General features: G+C 42.6%; 1 protein-coding gene across 6 annotated transcripts in view; it reads left to right on the top strand.

The window, feature by feature from the left end:
- LOC118660017 (cytochrome b5 reductase 4) overlaps positions 1-3275 on the top strand; it is a 68497-nt gene extending 65222 nt beyond the window's left edge. For all 6 annotated transcript variants that reach the window (XM_036316898.1, XM_036316894.1, XM_036316899.1 and 3 more), the window contains 2 exons: positions 1089-1253; positions 2678-3275. In XM_036316898.1, the coding sequence (XP_036172791.1) occupies positions 1089-1253; positions 2678-2732 (220 nt within the window). In that variant the 3' untranslated portion in view covers positions 2733-3275. The remainder of the gene's footprint in view (positions 1-1088; positions 1254-2677) is intronic.
- Positions 3276-22657: the final 19382 nt, after the last annotated feature.

Genomic DNA, 22657 nt, shown 5'->3' with positions numbered 1-22657 from the left:
TACAAAACTGTGGTGGGAAATGGTCTGTAGTCACATTGTGAAACTTGGTTTGATGTTCTTCTTTCTCATTTTAACTCTGAGGGTTGAGACCTTTGAGACAGCAACAGTACGAAGTCAGATAAGCTCTTGGTACCCTTCCTTTTTTTTTCTACCTTTCATTCCATAATGCTTGAGTGCTTCCCATGTGTTGGCACTAGGGACACAGTGGTAGCCAAAGCGAAATGGTCCCTGCTCTTATGGGGCTTATGGTCTAGTGAGGAAGGTAGACATTAATAAAATTATTTTGGTGGCCGCATACTTAAAACCTGAAGTAAGGTCTATAAAGAAAAGGAAAGGAAAATATTTCTACAACACATATAACAAAGGACCCCAAAGGCCACAGTGCTTCCCTGTGGAAATGGTGCTTAGCTGAGAACTGAAGAATGGGACATGATAACAGCAGTACAGAAAGAAGAAAGAATGCAAGTGTATGGCAGTGAAGACTCAAAGAAGCGGACAAATAGCTGGGAGATAGGTCTTGAGGATGTGGATATGGGGGGAGATGCAGAGAGAGGTCCCCAGGATAAACCCCAGGTTTTTGGCTGTGCAACCAAATGGACCTTGGCGCCATCCACAAAGAGACCGTCAGGTGTGGGGCAGAGAGATTGTAAGATGAGGTTGAGGCCTTTGAGACAGCAACAGTACGAAGTCAAATAGGATGTTGGTTATACGAGTCTAGAACTCATGAAAGGTTTGAGTCAGAGATTAAAGTGCACGTCACTGATGATTGCTCTTTACTTGACATACACAAGCAGAGTATTAATAGGAATGGGTAATTCTTTGAGATCCCTTTCTAATGAGTTCAATAAAAGATGCCAGATTACTCCTCTTTTCTGTAGCAAAAGCTGATCCTTAGTAAATATGGATTTACCTATATGTTTTTGTTAAATCTTTGTTTATAATCCATTGCAGTGCTTTTCTAGCAAGTGTATCAGTTCTTACATATTATATCATTTTCAAGAGAGAAAAAAAGATGTTTTAGTGAACTTGAGACATGTTAATCATATGTTAAAATAATAGACTTTTAAAAAATGTTTTTCTCCCTCTAGATTTGATGTTGAATTTGTTCTCTCAAAACCTACTTCTGAATGGAATGGGAAAAAGGGACACATTTCATTAGATCTTCTTTCTGAATTTTTGAAAAGAAGTTTAGACAAATCCAAAGTTCTCATCTGCATTTGTGGACCAATGCCATTTACAGAACAAGGAATGAGGTGAGTAGCAACGTGGTAGAAGAAAGAACCCTTACGCATGTAAAGTGCTTAGCACAGTGACTACATACAGTAAGTATTAAATAAATGTTTATTATGTTCAGGAACGTTTTAAACAGCCATTTCTAAGATTTCAGTCTCCATTTATAGTGTTTTCCAAGTTGAATTACCCATAAGCAGTATTTCTACTTTTTCGGTTCAGTGGAGAGAGTAAAGATAGAATGCTGTGGGGATTAACTCCTTACTTTGAAAACTGGTGAATAAAGTAGGAAAAAAATCAAGCATTATGTTGCCTTTTCTATATGAGCTGTACTACAGGGTAACCACATAATAAATGAGAAGTTTTTCTTTACAGAATTCCTCAGCTTATAAATGAAGAAAGAATGATAGAAGTAGAATATCACTAATTTCAGATCCTAATGAACTACTAATGGATAGACCATAAATCATGGATAACTGTTAGCATCCCAAAGGAGAGGCTGTCAGGTATTATGTGCCTCCTAATGGGAGAATACTACCTATGAAGTAGTCTTGTCAAAAAGAATTTGACCTGACCTAGCGTGTAGATCCAATTATTAAGTTATGGACAATAAGAGGATATAAGTTCATATTATTAACATTTATCACAGCGATGCAGCAAAATGGGGACTGTGGGTGACTCAGCACGTAAAGATCTGAATTTTGTTGGATAAACTGCAGTACACACACAGAGAGAGAGAGGGAGATGGAAGAGAATCTTATTAAAAGACTAGAGGCCTGGTGCATGAATTCATGCACCAGTTGGGTCCTGGCCTGCGAAATCTGCTCTCCAACATCCCCCGAGGGGTCCCAGATTGTGAGAGGGCACAGGCCAGGCCATGGGATCCCACCAGTGCACGATCGGGACCGGGGAGAGACCTGGGAGGTTGGCCAGTCAGGGAGGGACTGTGGGAAGGCTCCACAGCGTGTCTGGCCCGTCTCTCTCAGTCCTGATCGGCAGGACCCCAGCAGCAAGCTAGCCTACCGGCTGGAGTGTCTACCCCCTGGTGGTCAGTGCATGTCATAATGAGCAGTTGAGCGGCCTTAGCATATCATTAGCATATTATGCTTTGATTGGTTGAATGGCTGACCTGTCAACTGGACACTTAACATATTAGGCTTTTATTATATAGGATTTTATCAGCTAATCATAATGAGTAGACTTTAAATGGATCTTGATTCAAATAAACTTTTAAAAATTATGGCACTTATGAGACAATGGAACACTAGATATTTGGTAATATTAAAGAATTATTGTTAATTTTTTAGAAGTGATAATTGTGCGGTGTTTTTTTTTTACAGGACATAGTAAATGGGGAAAATGAAAAAGTACTATGCTTATAATGCTAAACTTTGCTGTTACTTCTTTACTTTCCCTAAGAGACTTGTGCTTTGTATTTGTTTTTCAGGATGCTGCATGATCTTAACTTTTCCAAAGATGAGATCCATGGTTTTACTGCATAATGAAGAGCTGTCGTCTTTTACTCAACTGTTTTATCTAAATTTGTGATGGCTTAGGGTTTTTTTAAGACAACATTTTTGTATATACTAAGAGGTTAACCGGACTCCAGGCTTGTTTCTTAAATGAAATCAAATGTTCCGTCACTATGGAAAACCTGTTGACTTTATTTTATACCATAACTTATTTTACTACTGATATTTGACCAGGAAAGTCAATCATGACAACAAACACATACAGGTTGTTTGTTATGAGTCACAAGGTTTCTTACCGTTTAAATTGTCTCACTGTTCTATGATGAGCTCTTGTGTTTTATGACATGATAAAGTAAATGATCATTTGGATCATGTTTCTATGCTGTAAAATGTCTTAGCAATACAGACTAAATTTTACATTGCACTGTTAACTCAGGAAATGATCATTTATGTTATTGTTATTATTAAAACATGGAATGATATACCTTATTAAGTGATCTAAACAATTTGTGTGTGTGTGAGTGTGTGGCATTGATACAAAGTAGAATAAAAATATACTTAAGTACTTTTTAATCTTTGACCTAGAAATGTGTTTGAATGCAACAATATTGGGCCCGTGTCTAAGGGAAATTTTAAAAGGCAACAATAAAAGATCCTGGAGATGCTTAAGTCAGATGTGGTGGAAAACTTAAAAGAACCTTGGCAGCTGGTTTTATTCTCAGCCCAAGCCAGAGGCATTGGGAAAGAGAACGAAGATGTCACCTCTGGTCCCATGGCCTAATCCTTTGGTGCTATGGAATGGGTTAAATGTAATTGTTGCTGAGCCCATCCAGACCAGCTGGGAAAGTGAAAAACACAGCCAGCTGCTTCCCCACAGCTGGCAGTCGGCAGGGAGCCCCCCTCCGTTTCATGCTGGACACTTACTCTCCCTCCCTGCTGCTGTGCGCACAGCTTCAAATGCCTTCCCAGGTTGGGATGCAGACAGGCTCTCAAGACAAGTCTCTGTGCATTTTCATGAGGAAACTGTTGAATGCAAAGGTGACTGTTGCAAAGCTAATAGATTCTTCAGTCTCGTTTAAGATAGCAATGTTTTCACAGAAATAGGGCGATGGGAGGGTCTCCAATTTCCCTGCAAATGATTTTGCAATAGCTCAATCTTCACTGAATGAGCAATGCACCCAAGTGGAACCCAGCATTAATATTCCTCAAATTGCTAAGACCAGCTTATGAAACTCGTTGTGTACCAGTGGCTGGTTGAACACTGTCATCATTTCCTGTGCCTCCCTCTTATTTTTTTTATTTATTGGATTTATTGGGGTGACATTGGTTAATAAAATTACATAGGATTCTATAATACATCATCTGTATATTATAATGTATGTTCACCACCCAAAGTCTAGTCTTCTTCTATCACCATTATCTCCTCTCTACCCCTCTCTACCACCCTTCACCCCCTTTCCCTCCCCCACCCCCCTTCCCCTAGGGTAATCACCATGCTGTTGTGTGTCTGTGGGTGGCCAGTCCTACCCACATCACCATTCGCCCAGGCAGGATCTAGCTGTCCTGGGCCGGCAGTGCTCCTTGCTGGCTAACAGGAACATTCTCTAGCTTCACACCTCCCTACTGCCTCCTTCTTCTCCTCTAAGAGGGATCATGTACTTTCTGGGCACTTTCTCATCTTTTCTAACTCCTTCCTTTTCTCTCTCTCCTTCAATCCTTTTCTAATTACCTCATGCAAACGAAATCTCCTCTCTGTTACTTCCTATATGTATCTCTTCTTCATTCCTTTTCTTATTATATTTTAAAGTAAAAGAAAACCCATAAGCATCTTCTGGGTTATCTCTTGCACTCACCTGATTTGATCAACCTATATGTTAATAATCCCCAAATTGAGAATCAGCTGAGCGTCAGTTTCCAGTACCCACTTACCTGCTAGATACCACCACCTCGATATTTCTTCCACAAGCCCCTCAAACTCAACACGTCCCAAATTAAATGTACTCCATGATCATTTCTCCCCAAGTCTATCCCTCCTCTTAAATTCCATCTCTAAAATTCACTGGGACTACTTTCCACCTGGCCAGCCTTTCTAGACCCATTGGTTATCAGCGTCTCCCTCTCCAATCTGATCTCCTACCAGCTGACCATGCCTATCTCCCCTCCACTGGATTAGTACAGGAGCCTAATAATTGGTTTTCCTGTTGAATTGTGCTCTCCCTGAAGCCCACTCTCCATCCCAGTGTGTTCTAGCATGCCTTGGAGAGAAAATCCCCTAAATAGAGCCTCAGTCTCCCAATATACAGTGTGCCACAGAGGGAAGTAGAGGTTGTCACTATTGTGCTTGAGCAATAAGGAAAGAGAACTACATTCAGTCACTTTTGCTTAAGAATTCTGCTTGCTTGCTTGTTTTTTGTTTTTAAAATGTGTTAATGTATTAGTTTTCTTTTGCTGCCAGGACAAATCAACACAAACGTAGTGGCTTGAAATAACAATAATAATCCCTTTATTATCTTCCATTTACCTGGCTTAGAAATCTGGGCATAACTGGGCCCAATGGGGTCCTCCGCCCAAGGCCTCACAAGGCTGGACCCAGGTTGTCAGGGGGGCTGGGTGCTTCTCTGGAGGCTGTGGGAGGCTGGGCTTCCAGGCTCATTCAGGTTGCTGGCAGAACTCGGTTCCCTGTTGCTGTAGGTTGAGTTCCACTCTTCCTTGCTAGCTGTCAGCCTTGGACCAGTCTTTGCTGGTAAAAGTCACCCACATCTAGGCTGTCTAAGTGCCCCTCCGGCATAGGGTATCCTCGCATGGCCACGGGCCTCTCTCGCCCCAGCTGGAGAAAGTTCACTGCTTGTAAGGCCTCACGTGATTAGGGGCCTCACGTGATGAGAGTGGCACCACCCACATCACCCAGGATGATCTCCAGATTTGAAACTCTAACTTCTCAGCTGCTAAGTCTCATTTGCCATTTAATTTAACATTTTCAAAGTTGTAGGCATTAGGGTGCTGACATCTTGGGGGAGCCATTCTGCTTACCACAGTCCATAACGAACAGAGAGGAACCTGGCCAAGGTAAGATAATTGTGTTTTGTCTAGATATCACTACGGGCCGTCAATGTGCACCTCAGTGTAAATGGGAGTAGTGAGACGAGCCTTCACACTCCAGAATACAGGCATAGCTCAGAGAGATTGCGGGTTCGCTTCCAGACCACTGTGAAGAAGTGAGTCTCACAATAAAGTGAGTCGTAATCTTTTTGCTGGTGGAGGGTCTTGCCTTCAATTTGTAAGAAATGCAACACCTATGAAGTACAATAAAGCGACGTGCAATAAAACAAGGTGTGCGTGTATCAGCTTCATTACACTGGTCAAGACCTGGCTATTCCCTCCTCTGTGGTGCACTTACTCTGCCACATGAACTTGACCTAAACTAGTTTGGGGCTGTTCTGTTGATAACCACAGAACCCCCAACTTTGGACCAATGAACCAGACCCCGTTTGGTCTGTAATATTTCCAATTGGGGCTAAGCTATTGAAAAGGAAAAGTGAAACCTCAGCTGTCCCAGTCTCTTGCTATCTTTCTGCTTTTTTTGTGTGTGTGTTGTTTTTGGGTTTTTTGTGGGTGAATTATCTTCACCCGGGGTTGCCAGTTTGGCAGACCTCAAAGCAATGCCAGAGCAAACTATCTAAATGCAAAGACGTGTTTTCTTTCTCCATTAAAGTTCCCTTCTGTTGCCCGCTCCCCACTCATGCAATGGAGGCCCTGCATTGGGTGCAGCACTCCAGTACTGAGCCCTGGAGTGAGGCAGTGGTTCCACACCGGGAAAGCAAGCTGAGAGGTCCCTGGGCTGCCGCCCCCACCCTCCAGCAAGTGCTGGGCTCTTCGAAAGAAACTTGCTATTGTCCCCATCCCCAACATTCAGGTCCCAGTCTTTTGGGGGCTATAATATTTCATTTTTCTTGAATGAAATAATTAGAAATGAAATTCCTGGGTTCTATGGTAACTGTATATTTAACTTTATTTTAACCCTAATTTATTCTGTGTATATTTCTAGGCCTAATGTAGGTATGCATACCTGTTAATCATGCTTTTTTAATATACTATTTCAAACTTTTAAGGCAATACCAGATTGTTTATTTTGTTGTGTTTTGTTATTTTTACAAATGGTCCATACCATTTTATACTGTTGCCAGTATTGTAAGATACTTTCAGTTATTCCACACTAGAGGACCGATGCACAAAATTTGTGCAAGAGTTGGCCTCCCTTCTCCTGGCTGCTGGCTTCCCTATGGCCGCCGGCAGGCACCCGGGACCTGGGCTTTCCTCGCAGCCCCGCCTTCGTCCAGAAGGATATCCAGTCTAATTAGCATATTATGCTTTTATTATTATAGATTCTCACCAACTTTGAATTATTAATCTTTTAAATTTTAGTGTTAGTGCTATCTGATTGGGGTTTTAATTTGCATTTGTCTGATGTGTGATGATATTGAACATATCATCATCATGTGCTTATTGCCTTGGTGTATTAACTTTCGTAGGGTGTCTATTTAAATCTTTTACTATTTTTAAATTGGATTGTTTTTCTCCTTGTTATGGAGTTGTAAGCATCCTTTACATATTCCATACCCAAGTCCTTTATCAGATATGCTTTTTGAATATTTTCTGTTGTGTGACAGTAAGTCATATGTGTGCTTTCACAGCTGTTAGTGTGTAGGGCATGAACAAGCTTAGAGACATACACCAATTTAGATTTGAGCAAAATAAAATAAATATTAGTACAGAAACCAACTGTGAAGTTGACATGTGGATGACAGATCCTAGGGGGAGAACTCTGGCAGCAGATGAGGGGACGTCTGGAGGGGACAGGCCCGGGAGGCAGTCAGCCAATGGGATGACAAGGCACCTTCTGCTCTGCTTCTGTGGGGAACACAGCAAGTAAAGGAAGTCATAACTGTAGCCATGAAGGCAAGTGGGGGGACAGACCATTTCCATGCTGTAGCACATACTGTCTGTTGCTTTGTAGCTACAGGAGACTTGGAGGTAAACCTGAAAATGCACTGGTAACTTTTTCAATTTAGCTTCAGAGAGCTTGTGTTCTGACTTAGGATTTTCTAATTAGCCATCTCAGGCCACGGTGATTAGAATAGCAAGGGGAGTGTTTGTACTGTAGTGTTTGCTGAGGCAGCCTGCATAGATTCATTGTGGACAATTTTCTCTCATTTAGAAAATGTGGGAAAAGCAGTTATTTGTGCTCAGCAATTGCCCTTTAAGCATGTCTGAGGGAAAAGCTACTGACATTGTCAGTAAAAATACATTCAGGTGTTTGTTATGCTGAGGATTTCTCACTTTCTGAGCAAGTTAATGTTTTATTTGTATAACAGTTGTCACAGGCAATTCTCATTCTCGGACGTGCCACATTCTTGTGCGGTTTAGAAAAAAATTACAGAAATAATTATGCAGCATGTAGATTTTCATCGTTAACGTTCAGATATTAAGTGTGATGTTTTTAAATATAGATACGTACATTTTTTAATCTTTAATTTATTATTGTAAACCTTCGGTGAGGTGGGAATTCTGCACAATAAACTATGAAAAGAAGGAATACTCTTCCTCACCCCGTTAAGATGTGGCAAAGAAAACAGAAACGGAAGGCCCAAAGGCGAGATTCCCTGCACTTAGCAGGGTTTTAGGAGGAGCACAGCACAGTCAAAAGTAACAGGAGGTACCGCCTGCTCACCGACCCTGGAGCTCTGCCCCTTGTGCTGGGTGATGGAAAAACTTCTGGTTGCCTGGACCCACCAGGCTGGCTTGGGCCGCAGAGGGCCTTAAACTGGGTCCTGGCACGAGGTGCTCTGTGAGATGGAGAACAGCATTCTTGTGTTGGTGTTTTCAGCCCTAAAGTTTCTCCTTTTTGTTCTTTCGGCCATGAAATCTTACGTATATTATATATACGGATTACATAATACATGTAATCTAATATTTATATAACGCTGTGCAATGGCAAAGCAACTTCCAACAACCCTGCAGTGGTTACTGATAAATGTTTAACAACCAGTTTCCACGATGGCCCATGTCAGCGTGAGGTGACTGAACGTGGAGTTGGGAAGAGATGGCACCATCGGCTCTGCCCAGTGGGTAACAGTCTTAGGAGCAGCGTGGACCAGCCACTGTGCGTGTTTGCATCAACTAGGGAGCTGGTATAAGTACTCTCTTTTGCAGTGACGGCTTACAGAAGCTAAGTGAGGTGAAGTAGTGGAGCCAGGACTAGAATTCTGAGGGATATCTTTATACACAACACATTGCTAGCGTGTATCAGTATGGTGAGTACATTTATAGCACAAACATGGGCAGATGCAAATGAACTCCCTCTCTGACCCGCAGGGAACAGTTGTTTCACACACTAGCATGGCACTGGAGAACTCTTTATCCAGAACCTTACTATACACAACTTTCAAACTGAAGGCCAAAATGGTGCAGTGGTTATGAAATCAATTTTGTGGGTTGCAGCAAATTTGTGGGTTTTACATTTTTATAAAATGGGACTGAGTAGAAAATACCAGAATGTATCACACATCGTAATTATAACTATTTTTCTTGAACCTTGTTTTTGTTATATGTGTATATTTACCTATGTACACAAAACGGTGTGGCTTGGATTGCAGTATAAAATAAATTTCTTACTGTGAGTAGTTGAAATGAAAAAATGTGAAAAAGACTGGGCTGCATGGTCCTTTCATGTATGATTTGAAAAGCCATTCTGCCATATGTCAGGTTTTCACATGTGAACATACTGATACATGGGGTCTATATTCTGTTCATAGGTCTGAGTCTGGCCCCACCCTGGGTACCGCACTGCTTCATTCTTCCGGGTTTAGGGAAGTCTGCAAGCTGCTGGGATGAGGATTTTTACCCTGAAGTTCTTAAAAATTGTCATGTCTGTACTTGGTTCTTTTCTCTTCTATATGAATTTTAAGACAAAGTTGTCAAATTCTATGAACAATACTGTTGGGATTGTGACTGAAGTACCTCAGTTTTATAGATTATTTGGGGGGAAATAACAGCTTTATAATATTTGTTCTTCCTATCCTTGAACATGGCATATACATCAGGTCCTCAAATTACATTATTTCGTTCATTGTTGTTTCGTTATAACATTGATGAAATGTCATAGAACAGCAGTCGCCAGCTGGTGGTCTGTGGGCCACTGGTGGTCATGAGGTCTGAAAGGTTGGTGACTGCTGGCCTGGAAGGCCTGAAAGTGGTGACATTGTCCTGTGAGGTGAGGGGGTTTGCCTATTGCTTCCACAGGAGAGGAAGGATGGGGAGCCAGCAAGATGGCAGACATCTTTGCAACCTAGAATCCCCCAAACTTCAGTGAAATGTGCAAAGTCACAAAAAGTCTGGTGGAAGTAGATTCTGGTTTTGTTTATGTTGTGGGGTTTTGTGTGTATGCAGCAGCTAATCAAAGTGCTGTGTTGCCCAGCTGGCATGCCTTAGTGGTTGAGCATTCATCGACGTATGAACCAGGAGATCACAGTTCGATTCCCAGTCAGGCACATGCCCGGGTTGTGGGTTCAATCACAAGTGTGGAGCATGCAGGAGGCAGCCAATCAATGATTCTCTCTCATCATTTATGTTTCTATCTCTCTTTCCCTCTCCCTTCCTCTCTGAAATCTAATTTAAAATATATTTTTAAAATGGTTCTGTGTTATCCAGGTGGACATGGCAGGACTTGAGCAGCCAGTCGTTTCCTTTACAGACAGGCAGCTGGGAAAAATACGAACAGGTGAGCAGTCAGAAATCCTCAAAACCAAAGGAGGGCTCTGGACTCTCACTTGCCATGTGTCCTGTGCTGGATGTATGTTTACATAAATATCTGCAGAGTAGGAGCCCCTCGCTAAGGCCTAGCTTACACTTTACTAAATGCATGTGGCTTGACAGCCTACCTTTAATCCTTGCTGCCCCAAGGGCGAACACAAAGTGAAAAAAATAAATAAATGAATCTTAAAGAATGTGGAAAAGGACACTATATACACTGTGATTGTAACCTTGTAACAACTATTTATAGGGAAAAATTAAGAAAATATATCAAAATATGAAATCAAGTCGAGTTATAAGTCACTTTCTCTTTTCCCTTTTTCAAAGATTCCATAATATGGTGATATCACTTTAGTTTTACATTTTGAATAAGTACTTATGAAGCCTGCGTAATAACGTGAGGAACTGTTCATGATAGAATGCTAAGTTGAAGAACTAGAATTACAGTAGTACTTCACAATGTCTGCAGTAACGTAAAATAAAAATGTAATACGTGAAGACAAGTGATGGAAGGGCTATTAAAAACTGTCACAATTAGATTTTTCTGGGAAGCAGACTCTGAGTCTGAGTTGGATTCAAGGTGTTTACCAGGTGGCCCTTAGGATAAACACCTGTGGGAAAGGGCCGGCAGAAGCAGGGTGGGCAGAAGGTGAGGTCCAGCTTCCCCCATTGGCCAGAATACCTGTCCTGCACACTCCCACCCCACTCAGTCATTGGTAGTGGGCTGCTCCAGGCAGGGGAGACCTTAGGACAGGCAGGCTGCTGATAAAATGCCTGGTAGCCACCAATTCCTTCCTTGAAGGGGAACCTGAGCCACATATGTCCATATCTGGAACAAAAACATCTATCTATATATATATAAAAAGCTAGCAAGCAACTTGAATGCCATAATGACTGGAATGACAGATCGCTATGACACCCACTGTGGCCAGCTAACCAGCCCGATTGGGGGTGAGGCCGGCCAGCCAACCTCCCGCGGCCCCTCCCCCCAGACAGCCCTGCTCCTGATCGGCCTCTCCCACCCCAATTGAAGGCAGGGTGGCTGGCCATTCCCCCAGCCCTTCTCCCTGGCCAGCCCCGCCCCTGATTGCCCTCTCAACCCCAATAGGGGGCAGGGCCAGCCAGCCAACCTCCTGCAGCCCCTCCCACCACCCAGCCGCACCGCAGATCGGCCCCCCGCCCAAATTGAGTGGAGCCTGCTGGCCAACCACCTGCGGCTCCTCCCTGCAGCCGGCCCTGCCCCCAGTGGGCCCCCACCACCCCGATCAGCCCACAGCCCCTCCCCCCAGTCAGCTCTTCCCCTGATCAGCCCCCCTACCTCATTCAGGGACAGGGCCGGCTGGCCCACCACCCACAGCCCCTCCCCATGGCCAGCTCCACCCCTGATCAGCCCCCACCACCCTGATCAGCCCCCATGGCCCCTCCTCCCAGCCAGGGAAGGAAGGCCCCAACCAGCAGCTGGAAGGCCCCAATTGGCCCTGATCACCAGCCAGGCCTAGGGACCCTACCTGTGCATGAATTTCATGCACCGGGCCTCTAGTTTTGTATAAAATGGTAGAGTGAAATGTCATTTAAAAACCTTTTTTAGTTTTGTTACATCAAATATTTACTTCTATAAAATGGGATTTTAATAGTACCCATCTCACAGCATTGGTGTGGAAACAAAATAACAATTGTAAAGCATAATGTCTAGCACAGGTGCTCAATGTTACTGGCCTGTTTTTTCACCTTTTCCTAAGGTGCACCATGCTAAGGAGCTAGTCTTCTTTTCACTGCTTGTGAAACTAGTCAATGCCAAACCGCCTGGTTTTGTACCTGCCTTTCTCTTCCTGCTTTCTGGCATTGAAAATGATGGGAAGTGTGTGATGCTGGGGCTGCACCCACCATCTAATGAGCATTTGATGAAAAACAAGAGGACAGTCGGGTAACACTAAGGATGATGAAGCCGCAGAATACATAGTCTGGGTCTTAATGTGTTGTTGAGAGAGATGCCCAACCATCCTGAGACCATTTACTTCTGGGCTCCTCATTCAGTAAACACATATGCCCATGATTTAAGCTACTCTTGTTGGGCTTTGTTACTTGGAGCTAAAAGCATGTCCACCTAATATTTAGGGAAGGGAGGATAGATAAAAGCATGGGAGGAAAATGATACATGAAGTTTACAAGAAGCTGACTTGAGATGTGTAAGTTGGGAGAGCTCTGTGAATATGGGAACTTAGCAAATAGAACTTAATGATGAGATTACTTGTGACTGTTACAAACTGATTCATGGTTTCATTTTCTGAAAATCTCCATGCTCACGATACAGAACAATAATTCTTCCTTTGCCTCTAAGCTATGTGGAGCAGGTATGTGTGGACAAAAGCATACTGATGAGATTTTCGTTCATTGGTGTTATCCTGTGTGGCCATTAAAAGACAAAAGAAGGAAACCCCCCCCCCTTTTTTTTAGCAAAATAACCCTTTATTCGGCACACTGAGATTGCCAGAATTTTTGTAAGAAAACCTTCATCCTGACAATTTCCAATATTACCTATAATTCTAAGTGTGAGCTACTTATCCTTTCATCATTCAGCAGGCGTGATCCCTGTGGAGTTGTGGAAAGCGCTTTCGTCTTCACTCTTAGGAGAGTGGTGTGTGCACATGACCTGCCCAGTGTCTGGCTATGGATCAGGAAGGAAGAAACTCAGAAACTAGGAGTGCAGATCACTTGCCAGAATTCTCCCAGCAAATGAGACATGAAATGTCATACAGGAAGATATGTCCTGGAGGAAGTCTATAGGAATAGGCTTTAGTGCTCCCCAAATTTGTATTCTTCGTCCTAACTCTCTCTAACTGATGCTGCTTCTCAGAGGTAAATTTCAAGCTTTTATACTGTCACATATCAAAGGATGTGAAAGCTCCCTGATCATTATTGTAAATGAGCTTCAAGAACTGCAGAGTTCTGAATTGGAACATTATGGAAAATAACCCTGAGTGCCTGGGCTGGCTTTTAAGGACAGAGTGAATCCATTTTCAAAGGCGGTGGATGCCGTGTGAAGCCCCCGCCCCCCCCGCTCACCTGCCCACATGCGCTCATGTACATTTTGGAGATGACAGTTAGTTAGCAAGAGACTCCCCTAGTTTTGCTTTTGTTATACCCTCAATTCTGTTTTGTTCTGGCTGCTAACTTTATGTGGATGAATGCACACTTGTCCCAATGAGATGATTTCTGGGTTCACAGCTGAGGTCCGTGGGGTTAGAGGAAAGCCGCCTGCTGCTCTCTGCTGGAGTCTGCTTCTCCTCCCAGAGTCAATACTCTCCAGCTCAGACGTCAGCACATCTCCTCAGGCCTGTCTTTTGGCGGCTTATATGATTTTGTGTTTACCTTTGACCCATCAAGTGCCCTGCAATGAAGCTCACACATGTCACACCCACGTAGCCTGACTCTGCTCTAAGGATCTGTCTGCGGCTTTACCTCAGTGCATCAGGCGAATCCAGAACCATGAGGAGGGCACTGGGGCGGCTGGGAAGTCAGTGCTACTTAGTCTCACTGTGGCCTGAGCACTTCCATGCACAAACAGGCCTGCTCCTACCTCTGTGTTCACGCTGCCTGCAAGTCCCTTGGCTCATCAGAGATGCCTCAGAAGCGCTCAGCATCACACACAAGTGAAGCAAGCACCATCTCTACCTTCAGGGTACCTACAGGCACTAAGTCAGATGAGGTGGTCAGAGCAGAGCAAAAGGTCTGCACCCCACAAGCATGCACACCCTTAACGGATGGATCAAATGCATCCTGGATTGGGAGTTAGTTTTTAACCCCGAGCCAGAGAACTTGGCATAGGAGGGACACTTTTAATCTGGTTTGAGAAAGAATAATAGTTGGCGGAGAGAAAAAGTGAGGCAAAGCTGTAAAACACCCCACTGCACCCCAGATTGCAGACTATTCTTAGAGTTCTCTTTCTATTCTAAATGGGAGTATGACAACATTGGTCTGTGTTTCCCAAAGTGTGGGCCAAGAGCCCTTTCCCTAGAATCACAAGGGGGCTTATTTTAAGTAAGATTTTGTGGACTCCATCCCAGAGCTAAATCAGAATCTCTGGGTTGGGGGCGTGAGGGAATGGGGGCGAGGGTGGGAAGGTAGGGGAGATAGGGATGCTGGGAGTGTGTGCTTGAACCAGATCCCAAATCTGAAACCCACAGCTGTTGGGAATATGGATGTTACCAACTTCATCTGTTTCCCAAATGTGCCTGGATACTGAGGTTCTTGTTCCAGACTCCCAGCTCCTTCCTGGAGATGCAGGTTCAGCAGATCTGAGGCAGGGCCCTGGAATCTGTTTCACAGGCGGCCCAAGTGATTTTCGTGATGGGGCAAGTTTGGGGATCTCGAATAGCTGCTTAAAGCACATGTCATAATCAAGCTGACAGTTACTGAGTCCTCACTACTGAGCACTCTCCCGACTGTTCTGTTAGCTCACCTCAAAACCATCGTATAAGATGCATGGCATTCTGATCCCTGTTTCCTGGAGGAGAAAATGAGACTTAGCCAAAGTAACTTGAGGTCATCCAGCTAGTGAGTGCTGGGGACACAACTTGAACTCACATCTCGGGAGCCAAAGATCCCTGCTCTTTGCCGTCGGACTCCCCTGTCTTTCTTTTTATACCAGACTAACCACCAGAACGAGTGAATTTTCTATTGCGTTGCACCTGAGAGATTCTCCTCTATGTTGTGCGATTTTTTTGAACCAGGACTTAATACTGAAGGTCATAAAAATCGATCTCTCTTTATTTTGCAGTGTTTTTCTGACCAAAGCCTTATTTTTAGGTTTTTCACTTTTAGTTTCTCTGATGTTTTTATTATCGGTCAAATTTTCTTCTTTATCAGAACACCTTAAGTTCGTTTCCACACCACTGGCTTCTACTCCAGGGGCCCTGTTGACTTTGCTTCTGTGTTGTAGCCCAGAACTCAGCATTATTACTGCTAAGAGGCTAGAATGGATGTCACAAAATCTCCTCTGAGCAGCTGCAACAAAGACGCTTGGGTCTTAGGAGGTCTTGATATTTTTTAACGATGTCTGTTGATCATGCGTACATTTTGAGTCAGGCTATTCTCTTGAGCTCATTAACTAGTTTTGAAAATTGCTGAAGAAAGTTCATAAAAAAACTTTCCAGAAAGCTACCTCCATTACATACATATTGCCTGGACCTGGATACATCACGGAAAGGTTTGTGTCAGGGTTAGAGAAGGACATGGAAAGGCCCCTCTCCCTAGAGGAGGGAGGAAGGAGGAGATGAAGTTGATCTTATCCAAATTAATAGATATTCTATGTCGAGTTCTTTTTTTCCTCATTGAAATCCAAAAGTGGGAAGAGGAGCTTGATGGTGAGCATGCGAAGCCTGAATTGGAGGGAGGGTGCCTTCTTGCAGGGTTCTTTGGTTCTGGGAAGTCCAAACTGAGAATGGATCATGAGTAGTCCAAGTGGACAGGAAAAACAAATTGGAAATTGTTCTTAAAAAGTAATTGCATTTCTGTGACCAGATGAAACAGTGGCTTGTTTATTGATCAGGAATGCTTTAGGCACCACTCAGGCCTGACTGCTTCGGAAGTCCTCTTTTTGTCTTTGTTTTTGTTTTGTTTTTCCTTTAAAAAGGTTTTAACTTCATTGAGGTACAATCGGCACAGAATACACTGTGCATATTTAAAGCATATGACTTGATAAGCTTGGGCACCTGTGTACAGTTGTGAAACCATCACCACAAGCAAGACAGTGAACAGTGCACCACCAGCCACAGTTTCCCTTCGTACCTGTGCATACGCAGCCTTTTGGAATCACAGCCCCCCCCACCCCGCCCCCATCCATCCCTTGGCAAACCACCGATGGGCTGTCACTATTGACTTGCATTTCCTAGAATTTTCTAAAAGTAGGATCATACGCTATGTATACTTTTTGTCTGGCTTCTGTCACTCAACAAAGTTATTTTGAAATTTTATCCATGTTGTTGTGTGTATTGCCTTTCGTATTACTGAGTAGTATTCCATTGCCTGAATATACCAAGGTTGTTTATCCATTCATCTACTGATGGACATTTGGGTCATTTCCAGTTTGTAGCCATTATAAATAAAGCTGCTATTTTTAATTTTTTGAGGAACCTCCACACTGTTTTTTGATAGTGGCCGCACCAATTTACATGCCCACCCACAGAGCATCGGGCTCCCTTTTCTTCACATGAGAGGAGCATTTGAAGAGCCTTGAAATAACTGAGGACTGCCTTTCTTAATCTAATACCAAAATTCAGCAGTGGTGTTTCTTCAAGATAGGCTGTATTGTGGAATCTGAAATGATATCAATGAACTTTTTATACTTCGTAACATTAAAAGCCACTTTAAATGGACCTTTTACTCATGCATATTTTTGCCAAATCACACATTGGTAATTAGTTCACCAAGTTGTGCAGATTTTCTGAAGGTTGATAACTAAAAATTATGCAATATAAAAAAATCACATTTATTCAAAGCTCCATCAACCTCATAAAAATATCTTGAAGTATTAAGAAGCTGTCAAACTCACATTAGGATATAAGGTTTTCAAGATTCTAATCTCTTGAAAGTTGAAACTTAGTAAAAAGTGTCTATTGATCATATATAAATTTTGAATCAGGCTAATATTAATAATGCATAATATTTGAATTAAATATAAAATTAGCAAAAAATGCCAGTCCTGGCAGTGACAGGTTACTTTGTTAATTTTCAAAAAAAATGTCTGCAAAATAAACTTGTCTGAATAACCATAATTTGTATGTCTCTTGTTACTTCAAGTATAAATGGTTTATAAATTAAGCACCTAGCTCAATTTGTAATTCAAAGTGCTTTTCCTTGAAACTACTGTCTTCCTTCAGTATACAGCAGAATGCATACTGTATACCATTGGTTGGCAAACTGAGGCTCGCGAGCCACATGCGGCTCTTTGGCCCCTTGAGTGTGGCTCTTCCACAAAATACCACGTGCGAGTGCGCACATACAGTGCAATTGAAACTTTGTGGCCCATGCGCAGAAGTCGGTATTTTGTGGAAGAGCCACACAGAAGGGGCCAAAGAGCCGCATGTGGCTCGCGAGCCGCAGTTTGCCGACCACTGCTGTATACTAACCATTTTGTCACACACACTGTGCTTCTGCAATTCTGTCTTAATTGGCCTTTTATTTTTCTGTCCCCATGTGAGGTTGGATACTGCCACTGGTGCAGAGCAATTTCCGTAATGTGTAGTAAGGCATCAGCAGTTTTACCCACGATTGCTTTGGTGTCTTCAGTAAAATGCCAACACATTTGTCCCAAGGATAAACCATGAGATTCAAAAAAGTTACTCAGCACTTTGACTATTTCAGTGCCACTGTGGTTTGTTGCTGACAGTCGCGTAAAAGAACCTCTTCTTTGTGCTACTGGTGCTGATACCTGACGAAAGCAGCATAAAAGCATGTCCAGCCATCAATCCACTTGGAAGGCAGGAGTGCAAATCCTCAGAAGAGAGGTTAACGCAGTCTTCGTGTGTAGCTACATATTTTGCTGTTGTTGTTAATCCTTACTGGAGGATATTTTTTTCCATTGATTTTTAGAGATTGGAAGAGAAGATGGGGGCAGGCGGTAGAGGAGAGAGAGAGAGAGAGAGAGAGAGAGAGAGAGAGAGAGAGAGAGAGAGAGAGAGAGAGAGAGGTGGGGGGGAGAGAATGAATCATCGATGTGAGAGAAACAGAAACATTGATGTGAGAGACACAGCGATCGGTTGCCTCCTGCACATGTGCTGACTGGGGCCGGGATCAAACCTGCAACCCAGATACGTGCTGCTAACCAGGAAGCTGACCAGGAATCGGACTCTCAACCCTTTCATGTGCAGAGGACACTCTAATCACTGAGCAACACAGGCCAGGGCTGTAGCTAAATCTTTAATTCAGCGAGTTGCTATGCATTGGAAACTGGTACTGCTGTGGTTTCCTTTGCTTACTTTTCATCCCACAGGCATTCAGCATTGTCTATCAAATTGTTAAAGACTATACTTGTCACTCAGTTACTGTGTGTGTTCCTCCAGTCACATGACTGGTCCTGGAAGATGATTTAAAAAGTTTTCATTTCTAATTCCAAATGCTGTAACAAATAATTGTTGGTATGTAAAGAGCTCTTCACCACTTAAATATTCAATTATTTCTTCTTTAAACTCTGACTTATTGGGTCTCAAAATTGGTGGGGGAGCGTGACAACTGAATTGATACTCTATATTATCTGAAAAGTTTCATTTGCATAGAACACAACTAGGAAATTATTAACATCTATAAAATGAGGGAAACACAGCTTTGTCATTTGCTTCATTTAGAGTTTTGCACAATTTCTATGGAGAGTAGAGAATTCTCTGTTATATCAGTATTCATATTTTCAGCATTTTGAGACAAGAATGGTACAATTGAGGGCTAAAAAAGAAAATTTTCTAATCTTTTTATTCCCATAACTTTTTTTTTATTTTTTACTATAGCTATAACTTTTATTTTACAATAAAATTATTGTATTCTTACATTTTAAATAAAAATTTAAAATGTTTTCAATAAAATATTTAAAAGTGTTGCAAAATTGCATATATAACATGATCTCAGTTGGTTAAAATTATATATGTGTATTTATCTAAACAGAAAATACATGCTAGAATGGTCACATGTTAATGGTGCTCACTTAATTTAATGGTGAGATTTTAGCCATTTTTCATTATACTTTTCTGTATTGTCTAAAATTTTAGCATGTATTATTTATAGAATTTGAAAGCTATTTTCCTTCTTTGTGAGGTGGAGGAAACCCTGTTCCCAGTGGTCACTGTGCAAATGCCTTGGGTGCTACTTTATGAGGAGAAGAAAGGGTGAGAGAGCTAGTCAGTGGTTTGATAAGTATGCCTGGGAGTAATTTGGGAGGGAAATTGTCCACAATAACCAGAGCCCACAAAGGTGGATTTGAACACCAAAACATGACTATTTTAACTTACTAACTAAGTGTCCAAGTCCACTGGGATATCATCTCACTCTCTTCCCAATCACAGAGTTGATTTGAGAAAACAAAGGACAGAGTCAGAAAAAAGCAGAAACCTGGGCCCCAAGGGGAGGAAGCATGTCTTCCCGGTCATGGAAAATCTTGGTGTGTGTGTGTGTGTGTGTGTGTGTGTGTGTGTGTGTGAGAGAGAGAGAGAGAGAGAGAGAGAGAGAGAGAGAGAGAGAGAGAGAACCAGTGCCATTCAGAGGCCAGGCATTCATCCTCATTAGAGCCCTGACCTGTCAGCCCTGGAGAAAGTATCCCATCTCTTACTCTCCATCTCTCCCTTGTCGACATCGCCAAAACCTTCTGTAAGCTTCCAAGATCTCTGCTGATCCCGGTTTAATCACATTTTACTCCAAAAACTTTGTTTCCTTCAGAGCTGCCACCTCATTCTTATACACGTGCCATATCTAAGTCTCACGGCAGGATGAGCAGCAGCGTAGGTGGCAGCGTTAATGCTCACTAGTATGACTGCTGATCAAATAGTACTTCCAGATTCCAGAGGTCAGTCTCTGCTGAACCCATCATTTCTATGCTTTTAGTGTGTTTGCTGTAAGAGTATGAGATGGGTGGGTTGGGGCAGGGAGGGAGTGACCTGGAACAGTAAGCAATAGATTGGGAGGAAATAAGGGAAATCATTAAAAAAAAATCTATGGAAGGTATATTCATTGCCCTAAAAATAAATTGCTTGAACCTACAAAATGTAAAGTGAAATTGTACTGAATGTGGCTGCTTAGTCATCTGAAAAATACTTTTGGAACAGCTGGGATATATATTAGGGTTTTTCAGAGAAATAGAGCCAACAGGCGATCTATAGATAGGTTGATAGATAGATAGACATAATTAAATATATATTTATAAGCATATGTAAATAATATATATTTATTTCTCTATAACTCTATCTATTGTTATATATGGAGGGAGAGAGGGAGAGAGAGAGAGAGAGAGAGAGAGAGAGAGAGAGAGAGAGAGAGAGAGAGAGAGAGAGAGAGAAGCAGAGTATTGTGTATCAGTCACCAATCCCAGGGGAGCCAGATTCCTATCTTTACATAAACTGATGTAAATATAAGAAATTCTAATACAGTGTGCTTACATTTCTTGTCGCAATAGCTTTGAAGTTTAGGTCCTCTGTGCTGACTCTAAGCACATGGTGGGTCAGCCCACTGGTAAACCAGCATGGATTTCATCTGTTCTCCTGTCCAAACACCTGGCTTTTACAGACCAAATCAGCCTAGGTCCCAGTCCCCTACCACCCTGGTCTCGCTTAGCTGATACTTTCTGCTAGAAGTGACAGCGTAGGTTAGCAAATGTTGTGGTCCAGATTGAGAGAGAGAGAGAGAGAGAGAGAGAGAGAGAGAGAGAGAGAGAGAAGAGAAGAGAAGAGAAGAGAAGAGAAGAGAGAGAAGAGGAGAGGAGAGGAGAGGAGAGGAGAGGAGAGGAGAGGAGAGGAGAGGAGAGGAGAGGAGAGGAGAGGAGAGGAGAGGAGAGGAGAGAGAGGAGAGGGAGAGGAGAGGAGAGGAGAGGAGAGGAGAGGAGAGGAGGAGGAGAGGAGAGGAGAGGAGAGGAGAGGAGAGGAGAGGAGAGGAGAGGAGAGAGAGAGAAAGAGAGAAAGAGAGATCTTATCTCCAAATAAGTCATTTGAAAGAACATGCAGACGGCAAACCAGTCAGGTGAGATGGGGGCAGAGGGCTCACTCTAGGAGCAGCTCTGGCCCAGCAAGTGGCATGGTTCCCCCTTTGGGTGGGAGCTGAGAGTTGGTGAGCCTCTTTTGTGTGGGAAGGCTCCCCAGCCATTCCGGTGAACAAAGGTGCACTTCACCGCTCACCCCTCCTCTCCTGCCTCCTTTCTTGCTACTAGAGTGTTTTCGTGGGAACACTGGCCCCTTTGTGGGCCTGGCCTCACTGCCTCTATACAGACCACCAATTCCGTGACCCATCTGGCGCCAACTCCTGTTACCCATCCATGCCCATTTTGAAAGAGATTCCATCAGCTTGATAATCTCAATGTCAATTCTTCCTCCAGGAATCTTGTTACGGCTCCTTAAGGCTGAGTAAGGGATTCTTTCTCTACCTCTCATCCATAGCAACCTTTGCACATTTCCAGGGTGGCATTTATTGTCATGCATCATCATTGTTGGTCGATTTAATTGTACACATTAAACTAGGAGCTTCCTGATTGAAAAATAAACTCTATTATATTGAGGGATAAAAGAATCAACCCAGTGAGCTCAGAGAACATCAGAAATTCTGAGTTACCAAAGGGATCACATTGGTGAATGGCAATCAAGACATATATGAACCAACACTCCCCAATACTTCCATAGCATTTGAGTGCTTGCAGATAGGGACATCCTGCCAATTGTGTGGGTTGTGGCTACATGTGGGTAGGATCTCATCAGCTAGGCAAAATGCCAGATACCAAAAAAGCTCAGGCCATGGATTGTGACTTATAAATTATATAGTCACTGCTTCTTTATTTTCTTCTTTCTTGACAGCCATGCTGTAATGGAGCATTTGTGACGAGTTCTGCAATGAATCACAGCATAAAAAAAGAAAATCATTTCCTTTGCCTCTAAGATTTCATAGAAATTCAATATGCAACAAAAACATTAATATTCTCTGAAAACCTTCCCTTAGAACATAGCTTTTAGGGCTTTCCAAATAGCTCAGAAGATGGGTTTCAAAACTTCTCCTGTAAAGAACAACTTGAGTCTAGCCCTTCTCGGAGGAAATGCCAGTCTTGATTTTTCTTGACTTAAGTTCATTTCAAGAATAGTACATTTCCTTCTTCCTCCTCTCAACCTTTGCTCCCTAGTCCCAGGAAGAAAAGGGGGCGTAACAAAGCATCCACAGTGAGTAGATAATAAAGGTAAGAGCAGAAGTATTGGGCCTGGGAACAGAAATACCTTAGAGAAGACGGGCAAACTAGAAATTCATTCTTTTAAAATGCCAATAAAAGCTTTGAAATGACTGATGAGAGAGAGAACTAGTAAATAATAGAAATTAAAAAATGGCCTTAACTACAGATATATGAGACACAAGAAAATACTTTGAACAAAATTTTCCAGTAAATTAGAAGAGTTTGATGAAACAAATCCTTTTCT

Source organism: Myotis myotis, unplaced genomic scaffold, assembly GCF_014108235.1.
Source record: "Myotis myotis isolate mMyoMyo1 unplaced genomic scaffold, mMyoMyo1.p scaffold_m19_p_7, whole genome shotgun sequence".
NCBI classification, from domain to species: domain Eukaryota; kingdom Metazoa; phylum Chordata; class Mammalia; order Chiroptera; family Vespertilionidae; genus Myotis; species Myotis myotis.
Note: the sequence above shows the minus strand (reverse complement) of the source record. Positions and strands in the feature narration are given on the sequence as shown.